We start from the raw sequence: 13024 nt of genomic DNA, 5'->3' as shown, positions 1-13024 counted from the left end.
ATTAACAGAGAAAGGAAAACCTTTAGCAATTCCTCATTTCACTTCCCTTTTTCCTTCCTACAAGATTCTTCTTGATGAACTATCTTCTACTAAACACTGGGCATCCATGCATGTTTCAGACCACAGTGGATTTCACTACCGCCAATTTTTATTAAAGTCTTTGATTAGCCAAACTGTGACTGACAGTTCTGTATTGGAGCAAAGTCCTTTGAGAAGTGAGTCAACTGTAGTTCTCCCAAAAGATGAAGAAGCAGTGGCTTCAGCAGAGGAATCAAGGATAAATCTTCCCCATCTTCTAGAAGAAGAAGTTGAATTCAGCACTGATCTTATTGATGCCTACCCAGGACATGAAACCCTTTGGTGTCATAGGTAAGAGAAGGAAGATGTATTTCCTGCATGAAACTCTGTGTGTCCTTATGAGAGCTACAGAAGGTCTTACATCTGACTGGAGCCTCCTTGGGTAAATACGGTAATTCGACTATGGAACTTTGCCTGAGTGATTCAAAGGAGTTTGTGTTACCATAGCCTCCTCCTCACAGTCTTCATGAGCATGAGGTTCTTTGCACAGATCTTTGCCAATGGCTCAAGATGGTGGTGTTCATCCTTGATTGTGCAACAGAATAACATGTGTTACTTCCAAACTAAAAAATGTTTCTGGACTCCATCTTTGGAGATCCTGATACTTAGCATTTCTGCGATAGAGTGCTGCCATCTGTCTTTTAAAAAAAACAAAGAAAAAACCCTAACAGGAAAATTTGATGTATAGTCAGGGTTGAAATCAATGATTAGACCCCTGCGAATAGTTAAGCTTTGGCTTCCCAAATGGCTCAGTGGTAATGAATCTGCCTGCCAATGCAGGAGACGTGGGTTTGATCCCTGGGTCTGGAAGATCCCCCTGGAGAAGGAAATGGCAAACCCACTCCCAGTATTCTTGCCTGGAGAATTCCATAACAGAGGAGCCTGGCGGGCTACAGTCCATGGGGTCGTAGAGAGTCATACACGTCTGAGCACACACAGATAGTTAAGCTATACTGTTCTTCCCAACCATGATGGCCTGCAGATTAATTTACTTTGAGTATAATCTCTTGACTTTTTTTTATTTTTAAGGTAAAATAAAATATTTTATTAATATTTGTTTAATTTTACTATTCAGGATTATTATGAAGGTGTGAATGAGGGTTAGCAACCTCATAACTTGAGTTTTAAGTACCTTTGACAATACTTCTCATGTTGAAATGAAATCCAAGTATGGAAATCCCCTGATTGGTTTATTTTGGATTATCACTTAGTTGGAGGCATCTCTGGCATTAAATATACAGATTTTACTTCAAGTTACAAGATTATGCTTATAGACAAATGACTTGCCTGTGTTAGGCAAGAGGTAGGCATTTTAAATAATTGTGTGTTTTTTTAAGTTAATTGAAATTTTTTCCCTTTTTCCAAACTAAATATATTTGGAAGATATATTAGAAGATGAAAGACAATCTCCCCTCTTTGGCACCTTCATAAATACAAAATTGTCTTTTTCTCTTAAAAACAAGACAGTCTTATTCCACATTTTTAGAAAAGAGAGATCTTGACTTGCATATTTTGGTGTTAGATTTTTGTTGCTGTTTCATATTTAGACACATTAATAGCTAGGCTTAGAGAATATTAAAAATTATATTTGTTTTTGGAAGATAGCTAGATTGTTAGAACAGAAACTTTCTTTGTTCATAAGATTAATGGGAGTTTGGAATGGGGAGAAGAGACAGTTGGGAAGACCTATATATCATACAGACCAGTTTTCTACTGATTCAGTGCCCTTAAGCTGCTTCTCTGTCCTTTAAGATTTATCTGTAAAATGAGTATGTTATATGCTCCTTTGTCTGTTCCAGAATAAGCTAGGAAAATGAATAGAATTCTCTTTTAAAGGCTTAGAATTGTTAATATAAATGAGATATAACAACCTAAAATCTATGTAGTTTACCTTATTTTGTACAAAGATATGGACCCCATTTTGTCACAATTTTTGGAAATTAGGCATATGGACCTTCATTTTTAACAAATAGCTACAGATGATTCTAAGAGCAGGAAAACTCTCCTTAGAGGAAGAACAGGAACTGTGTGTTTTAACATACTTTTCTCAGAGCCCAGCACATTCTAGCACATGTGGATGTTTAATGAGACTGTAGTGCTGGATTAGGGGGAAATTCAGAGGGTTTCTAAGATAAGTAAGTCCAGTTGCAGCAGTTCTGTTCTTATTAAGAAAGTACTGGATAGAGGCCATAGACTAATCCTCTAGAGGAGCTATTTTAATCCTCTTGTTGCTGAAAATCACTTGTCTTTTAGGCTGTCAATGAGGTTAATTTTTGGTTTTGTTTTATATTTTAATTTATAGCAGAGTGGGCAAAAACGCATTTCTGGTTTCATATTATAGTTACAGAGAGTAACAGCACCAGGTGATTGTCATCATCTCAGTCAATGTTTTTTTAAAAACCTTTGGGGTAGTATTTCAACAAATCAGTAATCTGGACTTGTGAAGCTCTGTTCAAATACCAGAGACTACATCTTAACTATTCTCCTTCCCCCAGATAGCTCTGGGTTACCGAAGGCAGTGAGACTGAATACTACTGTGTGTTTGGAAATTGTCTAACTTACTTTTCTGTTTTTTTCTGAAAAGCTTGACATTGTGATGTGGTTTTTCTTTTCTGTTCTGTTCCTCCTCCTCTTCTTTCACAGACGGCATGTTTTCTACCTTCAGCATCACTTAAATGGTAGGTTTCCTCACAGTGTGATCCAGTTGTCACCTGCCGACAGTTTGAGTGACTTGCACGGTATCCCAGCAGGCCCCCACACGTCTCAGGCAATGGAGGTGGATGGACTCAGTGACTTTAGCAAGCAAGGCTATTCCCAGGAAATCAAACGCCTGAAGCGGACCCCAGCTCCAGACTCCCTGGGCCTGGAAATGGAGCACAGGTTCATCGATCAAGTACTGTCCACCTGTCGGAACGTGGAACAGGCCAGGTTTGCCAATGCATACAGAAAATGGCTGGTTACATTGAGTCAGTGAAAGAGGTGAATTAGTCCTGCAAAGTTCCCCTTTTTAGTGCAATATCGCTTTTCTTTCTTATTTACATAGTTGCATGAACTGTTTGCTACTATTGGCTAACTATGTGATCTTCATCTTTAGGCTAAAAGTCCCTAGTAAATCTTTCATTTTATTTATTTTGTTAAGAACTGGCATTCCTTTGGCTGTAAAATAACTGTGTAGTTCCTTCTTGCTAAACAGTGAGTCTTAACTTTTTTCTTTTTAACTTCTCATCCTGTATATTCCTGTCTTTGAGACTTTTCTCATTTGATTCTCCAGATTGGTTCACACACACCTCAGCCCACCTCAGTGCAGTTGCTGTTATAGGCTTTTTTTTTGGTAATCAAAAAGTTATGCTGTAGTTTAGCTTAAGAACAATACAAATTCAGAATTACTCGATCTAATTGCTGTTTTGAGAATCAGATGGCCAGATGGATGAATTTATGAAAATACACACCATTTCTCTTTCACTAGCATATTATACTCGAGTCATAGGCCAATGTAACCAAAGTCAGAAGTATTGGAATTTATATGAACAACGTAGTTCTAATAGAATCCATTTTTAAACTAATTATTTTAAAAGACTAATTTTATGAGTTTATGCAATTGTAGTGGAAACTTATTTTTACTACTAGCTTTGATAAGTTTTTTTACCTCAATCAATTAAAGTCAACTTTAAAAAAACCTAGAATGCCATTTTTAGTTATTACTACTTATTTTCCTCCAAATTCACCATGCAATATGGCAGACTTATGCATAAAAATGTAACCATTAAAAACCTTCCTTTGTAAAGTTTTTAGGTTACTGAGGATACACTGGATAAACTACAAAATATTTATGAAGGGATTATTAAGTTTACTGGCAAAAGCCAGGGGGAAAGAATAGTCTTGGAGGTTAGTTCTTCAGTCTTTATTTTAAAAAATAAAACAATTTAGAAACTTTGATACTGAATTTATCAGGGATGAGGTACCAAAGTATCCATCTTACCTTTTCAATAATAAGGGCTGCATTTTTCAAATAGGTGAGACTGAAAGTACCAGGTAATATCTGATTTCTTGATATGAAACAGTGCTTTGCATTTCTTCTTTCCACACACCTTTCTCTTTATTTTCCCCATCCATGGTTTTTTTTGGTCATTTTGTATATTTTTCCTTGTCTATTATATTTCATGGATGTAAACTAAAGATATTCTCCTATCTGTTTCCAGTTAATTCCATACCCCATTAAACACACACAAATATGAATATAAATTGCCCCCCTAAAAGTTACCCTAATAATGTTATTATCCTGTGTGTATAAAATGTAGTAGTGGCTGGAACAGTGTGACCACCATGCTTTGCCTGTTTTCTTCTTTTTATGCTAGGCTACCTGTAAGGTAAGAAGACATGTAGGGAAAAGCAGACCTCTCCTATCTCACTGTTATGGAGACTCTAGACTTGAGTGAGGAACGTTGCCTTAAGGGAAAAGAATAGGTCCTTTACTTGTGTATCATGATTTTGTTGAGTGGCAAACTATCAAGTGAGACTTAAGAATACCAAAAAACTTGTCTAGGCTGGTACTTGTAGACAGAAGCTGCTCTTCTCTCCTAGAGCAAAAATTACCCTTTTATAACTTTTTGTAGTATTTAGGTGAGAAAATGATTGGCATTATGAGCATAATTTTATAACCTTTCATGTACAAAGCATATTTTGAATCAAATACCTCAAGGTCTACCTAGACCTCTGGATAAAACTATTACTTTATGATTTTTAGCAGCTGCAGGGCTTGCGGGGTAAACTACACACAGATGACGTGGAGATCCAGTCAGTTCCTCTAATGTACGTTGCCAGATTTTGGCCTCACTGTTACTTTTCTTCCAAGGATCATTTTAAGTATCCCGACTGATAGGGCTTCTTATGCTTTGATGTGTGAGCGTGAGAGTGTCAAGACATGAGTATAGACAATCTCCTGTGAAACATCAGCTAAATTTTATAATGTTCCACACTTTTTTATATCTTCCACAAAGTTTCTTGCTCTTCTTTGATGTTAACTGTCTTCTTGTATTTTAAGTCTCTTAACTCACCCCTGCACAAAGCCATGCAGTCCTTTAACATACCTTGGTCTCATATCTTCCTAGTAGTTTTAAGTACCAAGTAAAAATACAAATATCCAAAGGATACAGTTTGTATCTGACTCTTGTGTGCTACTTTATTTCTAAAATTTGTAGTTTTCAAGTGTTCATTCACAGAAAAACATAATATTGCCCGTATAGTTGTGTGCTTTACTCTGATTGGTTGACATCCAACTCACTAGCTGTAGTATGATAATATCTCTTGGACTGAATGAGCTCATGCAGTGGAAAGGATGTGTCTATTTTTAGAGACTCATTAGTCTTCACTTACTTTTCGATAAATATTTCACTGTTAAAAGATGATTTAGATTAACACACATTTCATCCAACTTTCACTGGAAGAATTGTAGACCATCCTGGGTCAAGAATACTACTGACAAGTTAAAAAAAAAGCAATAAGATCTGTAAATATCTTACAGATACAATATCTGTACAATCACTCCTCCCCAATCTTTTACTTTTTTAAGTGTACCTATTTTGGTAATGTGTTCCCAGATTCTGTCTGCCTTGCATATTGTAAGGACTTATTAAATATTTATTAAATTTATGAATGATTAACTGAAGATGGGAAAATTAATCATGCAGGATGCATAGAGTGAGTTATGATTGAGAAATTGATGGAGTAGAGCACTGAATTGTCAATGAATGATGAATTCTGCCTTCATGATACTTAGGAGCAGCTATTGCATATAGAATAAGTAAATTTAGATTTTTTTCTTTATTGAGCTACTTTGTTTATGCTTGTTAAATCCCAGCCAAGAAATGCAGCTGTATAATATCAATTAACTATACTTGAATATATATTAAAAATTCGTAGAAGAATGAAGACCATTTTCATTAAGAACACTACTTTCTATTCATTTATGATGTTGAGGGACAGATCTTGCCCATAGAGCCAGGGCCACTTTTGGGGTATCTGAGGAAACTGATTTCAAAGATTTGTTGATCTGTATCTATGCATAAGTAGTCATTTTATGCTTCTCCTTTTCCCCTCCACAACATGAACTTTATTGATATTTCTTAAACCTGTGAGTCATTTTTTTTTTAACTTAAGGATTTGATACCTTTTAGTGTCCCCTTTTTATTTTCTATGTTTTAGCATTTTTTCTCTGGGCCCAGACTTTGAGTCATATTTCTTATTCCAGTGGTACAATTCTAATTTAAATTCAAGGCTTCACTATTTATCAGGTTAAATATACAAGATGTCACACAAAGCCACTTAAGTCTTCAGATAAGGACTTAGTAACACAAGACATGCCAACAGAAGTTCTTGGATTTTTATGTGGCTTTTTTGTAGGAACGCATATATATAGTGATACACTATCATTTAGATATATTCAGGTCTTGTGAATTTATGCTTGTCTAGATATATACATGTATGTGTGTGTAAAACTTAATATTTTTGAGAACAAATTGTCAGTCTAGTATTCTCTTAATAGCACAAGATGATATCAGACATGAGGGCTAAATATAAATTAGGAATGCTACCACTTGCTATGCAACAATCTAATTTCTACCTTAGTTCCCCTGTATTACAGAAGATGCTAAAGATTTAGTTTATCAAAGGAAGTTAGAAAACACTTTTTTTTTTTTTTGCAAAAAGCTTTTGTAAAATTAATTATTTTCTTACTAGAAAATTACATTTTAAAACTTTAAAATATTTAAAGTGTGCTAGAAAATTTGAACAGCATTGTAACAACTGAACTTTTTGTCTTCTGAATACATTTCTCAAATAGAGCTAACAGACCCTAGCACTTTACATGCTGCCACCCTCCTGTGCTTGGGTGTACTCCGTGATGTGCTCCTGTTCAGCAGAGAAGTGCGTGAAAGCAGAGGAGAGCTTAGGCAAGTTCAGTGTTTTGAAGGCAGTGAGCAGGAAAAGTCAACCCTGGGAATTGCATTTACCATCACATAGTGTCTTTTAAAAAATAACTGTGCATACTGTGTTTCTTTGAGTGCCTTTCTTACTTTTTGCTGAAGCAAGATTATGTTTAAGTTTAATTAACCTTTAGGTAAAAATCAAAGGGTGAAAATTTTATTAAACAATTGATTGATTATTTTATTTATTCCAGCTGCTAGGCATGGTCTAGTGGAATATTTTATCCTTAAGTGAGTTACTGATATGAGCAAGAAGGATGTTTTGGTTTGCATTTTCAAGCACCCTACCAAGAAGAATTAGTTCTTTCTCAGTAACAGCTAACTTTTTTGGGGTTGGAGGCATCACGTTTAGAGGATGGCATATTCATAACTAAAGATCAGCCTGAAACCTGTATAGCCCATGTTTAAAGGGAAACAGTGGCTCTCTGTCCTAACAGAAATGCCATATGGTTGTCCTAAGTGAATCCTTTGCATCATTTTAAGGACTTTTAAGAACTCCTTCCCAAATTCAGGCTTATGGATGATAGTTGAGAGGGGGAAAAAATGGAAGTTTAATCTTTTCAAATATTGGAGGAACAGAAGTAAATAATGACATGAAATTTAAAATGTGGCTTTTTATGTATTTGGGTATGAAGAGGGGAAGGATCAGAATTGCATATTTCCAGATAGCAAATAACTGTTAATTATATTTAAGATTCTAAAGTGCTTTTCAGAGAACTGTTGAATATGTATTCCTAAAGGACAGCAATAGGTCATGTTTATGGTGGAAACAAAACTATTTTGTCAGTTGTGGATCTGGGGGTTAGGGACCTCAGGCTCCCAACTTTGACTTCTGTATTCTCACCAGGCCATGTTAACACTATAAAACCAAACTGTTTACCTAAAAAAAAGAAAGAGGAAAAAAATAGCAGTAGCTCACTCTGTTGATGAAATCTTGTGCTTCCAAGCATATTAGCTATATAGAGTTTGTGCTTTCTGCACAGTAATATGGCCCACAAAGCTTAACCCTGGCACTTCTTTTATTAATCTGTTATTATTCCTCAGGGTGTAGAAAATTTAGTAAATTTAGGACAAAACTTTATATTCAGTGGCAAAAAAAGTGAAAATATGCTAATATATTACTAGCTCTTAAAAATGTTAGTATAGATAGTATTTTTTATAAACTACTACCAGCGCAGTAGCTCATAGGCGCTCGGTGACTGCCTCCATCTTCCTCTCGCTGCTTCAGTCCCTGTGGCTCTATTATGAATGTTCTCTTACACATGTCTTCTACAGAAATGACTTTTGTATTGTATTATTTTCCATGTTTAGCAGAGGTAGGGGTGTTTTAGTTGACATAAGTCTCAGTTTTTGGAAATCCTGTTGAAAAAATGATTACTGTTGGTTTTCAAACTGATAACTCTTCTGCTTCTTAAAACTTCAGTCTCCCTGAGAGAGTGTTTTGCGTGGAGGCCTGTGTACATGTTCAGTACATTGCGTAACGCCTTGCACCTGGCAGGAGCTCAACAGGTCAGAATTGTTACAGGCTAGAAAGGTAAAACTAGCTTGTTTATCTTATCACTGTCCATATTCTTAGCTTCAGGAGAAATACAATATTGTGTTTAAGATACATAATCAGGTTCAAACATACACAGCAATGATATACAGCTGTATAACATTGTAAGTGAAATTTAGATACTTTTAAGTCATACATATGTGTGTGTATTCACATATATATGTATATATGTTTAAATGAGATTTGGAATTTCAGCTTATATAGTGGTTTTACAAAGAATTTTATCCAAAGGACTTTTATTTTCATACTTGCTTGAAGTACTCCTATTTAAAAGCAGTTTTCTTTATTACACCAGCCCCCATCAAGGAAAATTGGAAACCTAACACAAGTGCCCATTTGCTTGAATTAACCAGATATTGGTGTAAACTGTTCATAGTAAGTCTTCGGTTGCTTATGAACCATGACATTTTGGCTCTTCTTCCATACATGTAGGGAATCAGCCTTAATTTTATGTATGGCAGTCACTTTCCTCAAAGTACTATGCAGCATACTTCAAATGTTTATCTTTATAAAGCGATCAATAATAAATTTGAGATTTTTCAATGTCATAGGGATGAACAGTTTCACACGTTCAGATATTGATTCATACAGCAGTCTGTTAGAAATGCTAATACTTTATCCTCCGTCACAAATGTCATCTTGCATCTGGAGCAGATTTTTTTTCTTACTAGTTAAAGAACGAATGCACTCATAGTAGGTGCTCAATAAATACTTGGTGGATTATTGATCTAACATCAGTGTAACAGCTTTCAGAAAGGAGACTGTTGTCATCTTTTCATTGAAGAGTATATTTTTATAGTAATATATGTTTGAAACTGGAAATTTTTCTCATTTGACATGAATTAGGCTTATTTAGGTTGGAGTTAGTAACATGTAATAAAAATTTTTAAATCGTTTATGTAGAAATGGTCTGAAGATAGATATGAAAAGTTTCAGTAGTATCTCTGTGCAAGGCACATTCATGAATGTGATTAAATGTCTTAATAGGCTGCTGAACTCTAGAGAGAATTGCTATAGTCTTCTGCAGTCAGATTCTGTGTTGGTCTATCTAGTATTTTCTAGTCTCTCTCTCTCTGTGCGTGCATGCTCAGTTGTGTCTGACTCTTTGCAACCCCATGGGACTGTAGCCCACCAGGCTTCTCTGTTCATGGGATTTCCCAGGCAAGAATACTGGAGTGGGTTGCCATTTCCTACTCCAGGGGATCTTCCTGACCCAGGGATCAAACCCACGTTTCTTTGTCTCCTGTATTGGCACGCACCACCTGGGAATCTCTGTTTTCTGGTATAAGTTCTGTTTGTTTCTCCCTAAGTCTTGGTTACTTTCCAGTGTCTTAAAAGTAGTCATAGCAAAATGAGGAAGAAATTTATATGAATAATCTAGTAGCTTGAGTCTGTTAATTTGTGACTCTCAGAGCATTTTTGACAGAGTTTACCTAATTCAAACAGATTTAAACAATTTAAAAACAAGCATTCCAACCTGAGATGTGACAAGCAGAATGTGCAGCACGGGCATAGTTAGGCAGTGCCTCCTGATGAGATTGTTGATGCAGGACAAACACGGGCTTCTGACTGCGGTGACCACTGTCGGTACTGTATACTGGTATTTGTTGTTCCTAGGAGAAGAATGGTGTATATATGGAGTATGTACCAGGTTAACTTGTTTTTGAATTGGGCAAAATAAAAGACGAGGTATTATAAATACACCAAATATTTATACACTCTGCTGCAAAGAAACTAAAAAGAAGAAAATGCTAAAAGAGCAGTGATCTTATTTTTTCTTCATAGCTTCTAAAAAATTTTTTTTTCACCTCAAGTCTCTTGGACACTAGGCAATTGCTTACTTTAACACTGAGGGACTTTAAAGTATACTTCTCAGATACTATATTCTGCTATTAGAATTCACCATGTCTGTTAATTTTACATGCTTAAAGATATTCCAGAAAATGGAGTAATTAAGTTGCAGTCAGTGTTAAGATTAAATGAACAATGTAGGTTATAATTAAATGGGACAAGTTACATGTATGATCTGTGGTGCAAGGTCAGATCCTGGGTATTAAAGATAAGTTTGGCTAACGTATTTTACTGAAGATACCAGTTGTCTTCACTCTGATTGCTCTGCTGTTTTTCTTAAACTATTTTCCCCCAGTATTACAGTCGGCATTGAATTTCATTTGGCATTTACCATAGTCTAGTTGATGTTTTTTAAGGATTAAATATTTTGTGAATTCTTTTTACTCTTAAAACGTGTACCTTGCAGAGGGATAAAAATAAATTTTCAAATAATGTATTTACAGTGTGTGCTTATGGTGTTCTGTGAGTTAATAGTCCAGAGTGCTTTAAGAGTGATGCTAAATTCTAAGGCTGATATAATGACTATAGATTTTCTATATCAGCGCTGTCCAGTAAAAACAAATGTAAGCTACATAACGTAATTTAAAATTTTAAAGCTAGTAGCCACGTTAAAAAAAGAAATACATAAATTAGCTTTATAGTATATTTTAATTAACCCAATATATTAAAAATATTGTCTTTTACATGTGTAACCTATATACAGAATTGAGGTGTTTTACCTTTTTTTCCCATAGAAAGTCCTCAAAATTCAGCGTGTATTTTGCCCTCAGAGCATCTCAGTTCTGACTACATTTCAAATGCTCAAAAAGCCACTAATGGCTGGGGGCTGCTCTATTGGACAAAGCAGATTCATAGAGTACAAAGTATGGCTTTATTTTAAATTAGAGATGCTGAGGTAGGCATGAAATTATGGTACTTTAAAAATTATTTATTATACTTAGAAGAGAATCGAACCGAATTATCCACTTGTTTTTCTTTGCCTTCGTTTTAAATTTTCTTTAGAAGTTGGCTCAACCTGTTTCATTTTGCCAAGCATTATTTGAGGAAGTTATTCCATGCCTTGTAAAATACCATAATATACTGATTATAACCACACATTATTAATAATACATTTTTCAATATGTTCACTAAATTCTGTCCTGTTTCTTCAAAATAATAGCTTAAATTGCATGTTAATTGTATATCTGTACCTATTTTGTTCTTATCATTATAATACAATAATGTGTATTTAGCAAATAGCCCTAGGATTCTAATCTTCCCATGCAGCTGTCCTCCAGTACTTATTGGTACACTTATTAAATTGTAATAAGTTGCAGAAAAGTAGAATGAAACCATTCTTTTTTTTCCATTAGATTTGTTTTTAATCATGTGACCATGTACCAAGCCAGCTATAAATTATATTTCTGTAGAATATGAAAAATAGCATTTATGTCTTATCTTTGCTAAATGTTTGCAATTTTAAAGTAAACTTTTCATCTCCTAAAATGAGTGTTAAGTATGACTTTATTTTTACTTGTAGTGTTTTAAAATTCAACTTAAGTCCCCCAGCCTGTCTTATTTAATTGCTGTGATGGTGATAGTTGGGTGGAGGTGTGAGCTGTTGTCTGTGTGAAACCAATGATCTGATTAACATTTGTAAACAGAGTTTTTAAATATCATTTGTATCTAGAACATTAAAACAAAAAGCCAAAAACAAATGAGAGAAATTGTCACAGTTGTCTCTAAACTGCATTGATAATGAATAGTCAACGAAATCATCAATATGACTAGATATACTTCTTCCTATATATTTCAAATAAAGGTATAGAACAGGGAATTACTTGATTATTTCAGTGGTGTATCCCATGTTTTCTTAATCTGGAGTCTCACTTCTATATAAGACAGAGCATTTAGAGTTAGAGTTACTTAAAATGTATAATACATACATAAGCTCCAAAAAGTATTTGATGAAATGGACACTTTTTTTTTTAACTCAAATTATAAGTATTTCATGGACTTCCTCCATGGTTCAATGGTTAAGATTCTGTATTCCCACTGCATGAGGCACAGGTTCTATCCCTGATTAAGGAACTAAGATCCCACATGCCTCGTGTGTGTAACCAAAATATATATATATATATGTGTGTGTGTGTGTTTCAAAAGGATGTTTTGTGGGAAAAGGCCTTTGTTACTTTGTCCCATGACTACTAAGGATTATATTTTAAATAATGCACTACTATTATCTACATCTGTTTTTGGTTGTAAATAGGATATAGATAGATATAGATATAGGCTTCCCTGGTGGCTCAAGTGGTAAAGTATCTGCCTGCAATGCAGGGGAAGCGAGTTCAATCCCTAGTTGGTAAGATCTCCTAGAGAAGGGAATGGCAACCCACTCCAGTATTCTTGCCTAGAGAATTCCATAGACAGAGGAGCCTGGTGGGCTACAGCCCATGGAGTCACAAAGAGTCGGACATGACTTAGCAATTAAGCACACACAGCAAGATACAGAATTTATTTTGCACTGGGTCAAGTACCATGAACAATGTTTAGTCCACAGTATTGTTTTTGATTTAATATC

At 35.0% G+C, this 13024-nt stretch overlaps 1 protein-coding gene across 6 annotated transcripts in view; it reads left to right on the top strand.

Moving 5' to 3' along the window:
- The window catches only part of PTAR1 (protein prenyltransferase alpha subunit repeat containing 1), a 50271-nt gene extending 38322 nt beyond the window's left edge, over positions 1 to 11949 (top strand). For 5 of the 6 annotated variants that reach the window (XM_006050148.4, XM_006050146.4, XM_025281601.3 and 2 more), the window contains 2 exons: positions 65 to 369; positions 2722 to 11949. In XM_006050148.4, coding sequence (XP_006050210.1) covers positions 65 to 369; positions 2722 to 3052 — 636 coding nt within the window. In that variant the 3' untranslated portion in view covers positions 3053 to 11949. The remainder of the gene's footprint in view (positions 1 to 64; positions 370 to 2721) is intronic. The other variant, XM_044939948.1, reaches the window with a different exon arrangement.
- The last annotated feature ends 1075 nt before the right edge of the window (positions 11950 to 13024 follow it).

Source organism: Bubalus bubalis, chromosome 3 (genome assembly GCF_019923935.1).
Source record: "Bubalus bubalis isolate 160015118507 breed Murrah chromosome 3, NDDB_SH_1, whole genome shotgun sequence".
Taxonomy (NCBI): domain Eukaryota; kingdom Metazoa; phylum Chordata; class Mammalia; order Artiodactyla; family Bovidae; genus Bubalus; species Bubalus bubalis.
This window is presented reverse-complemented; position numbering and strand designations above follow the sequence as displayed.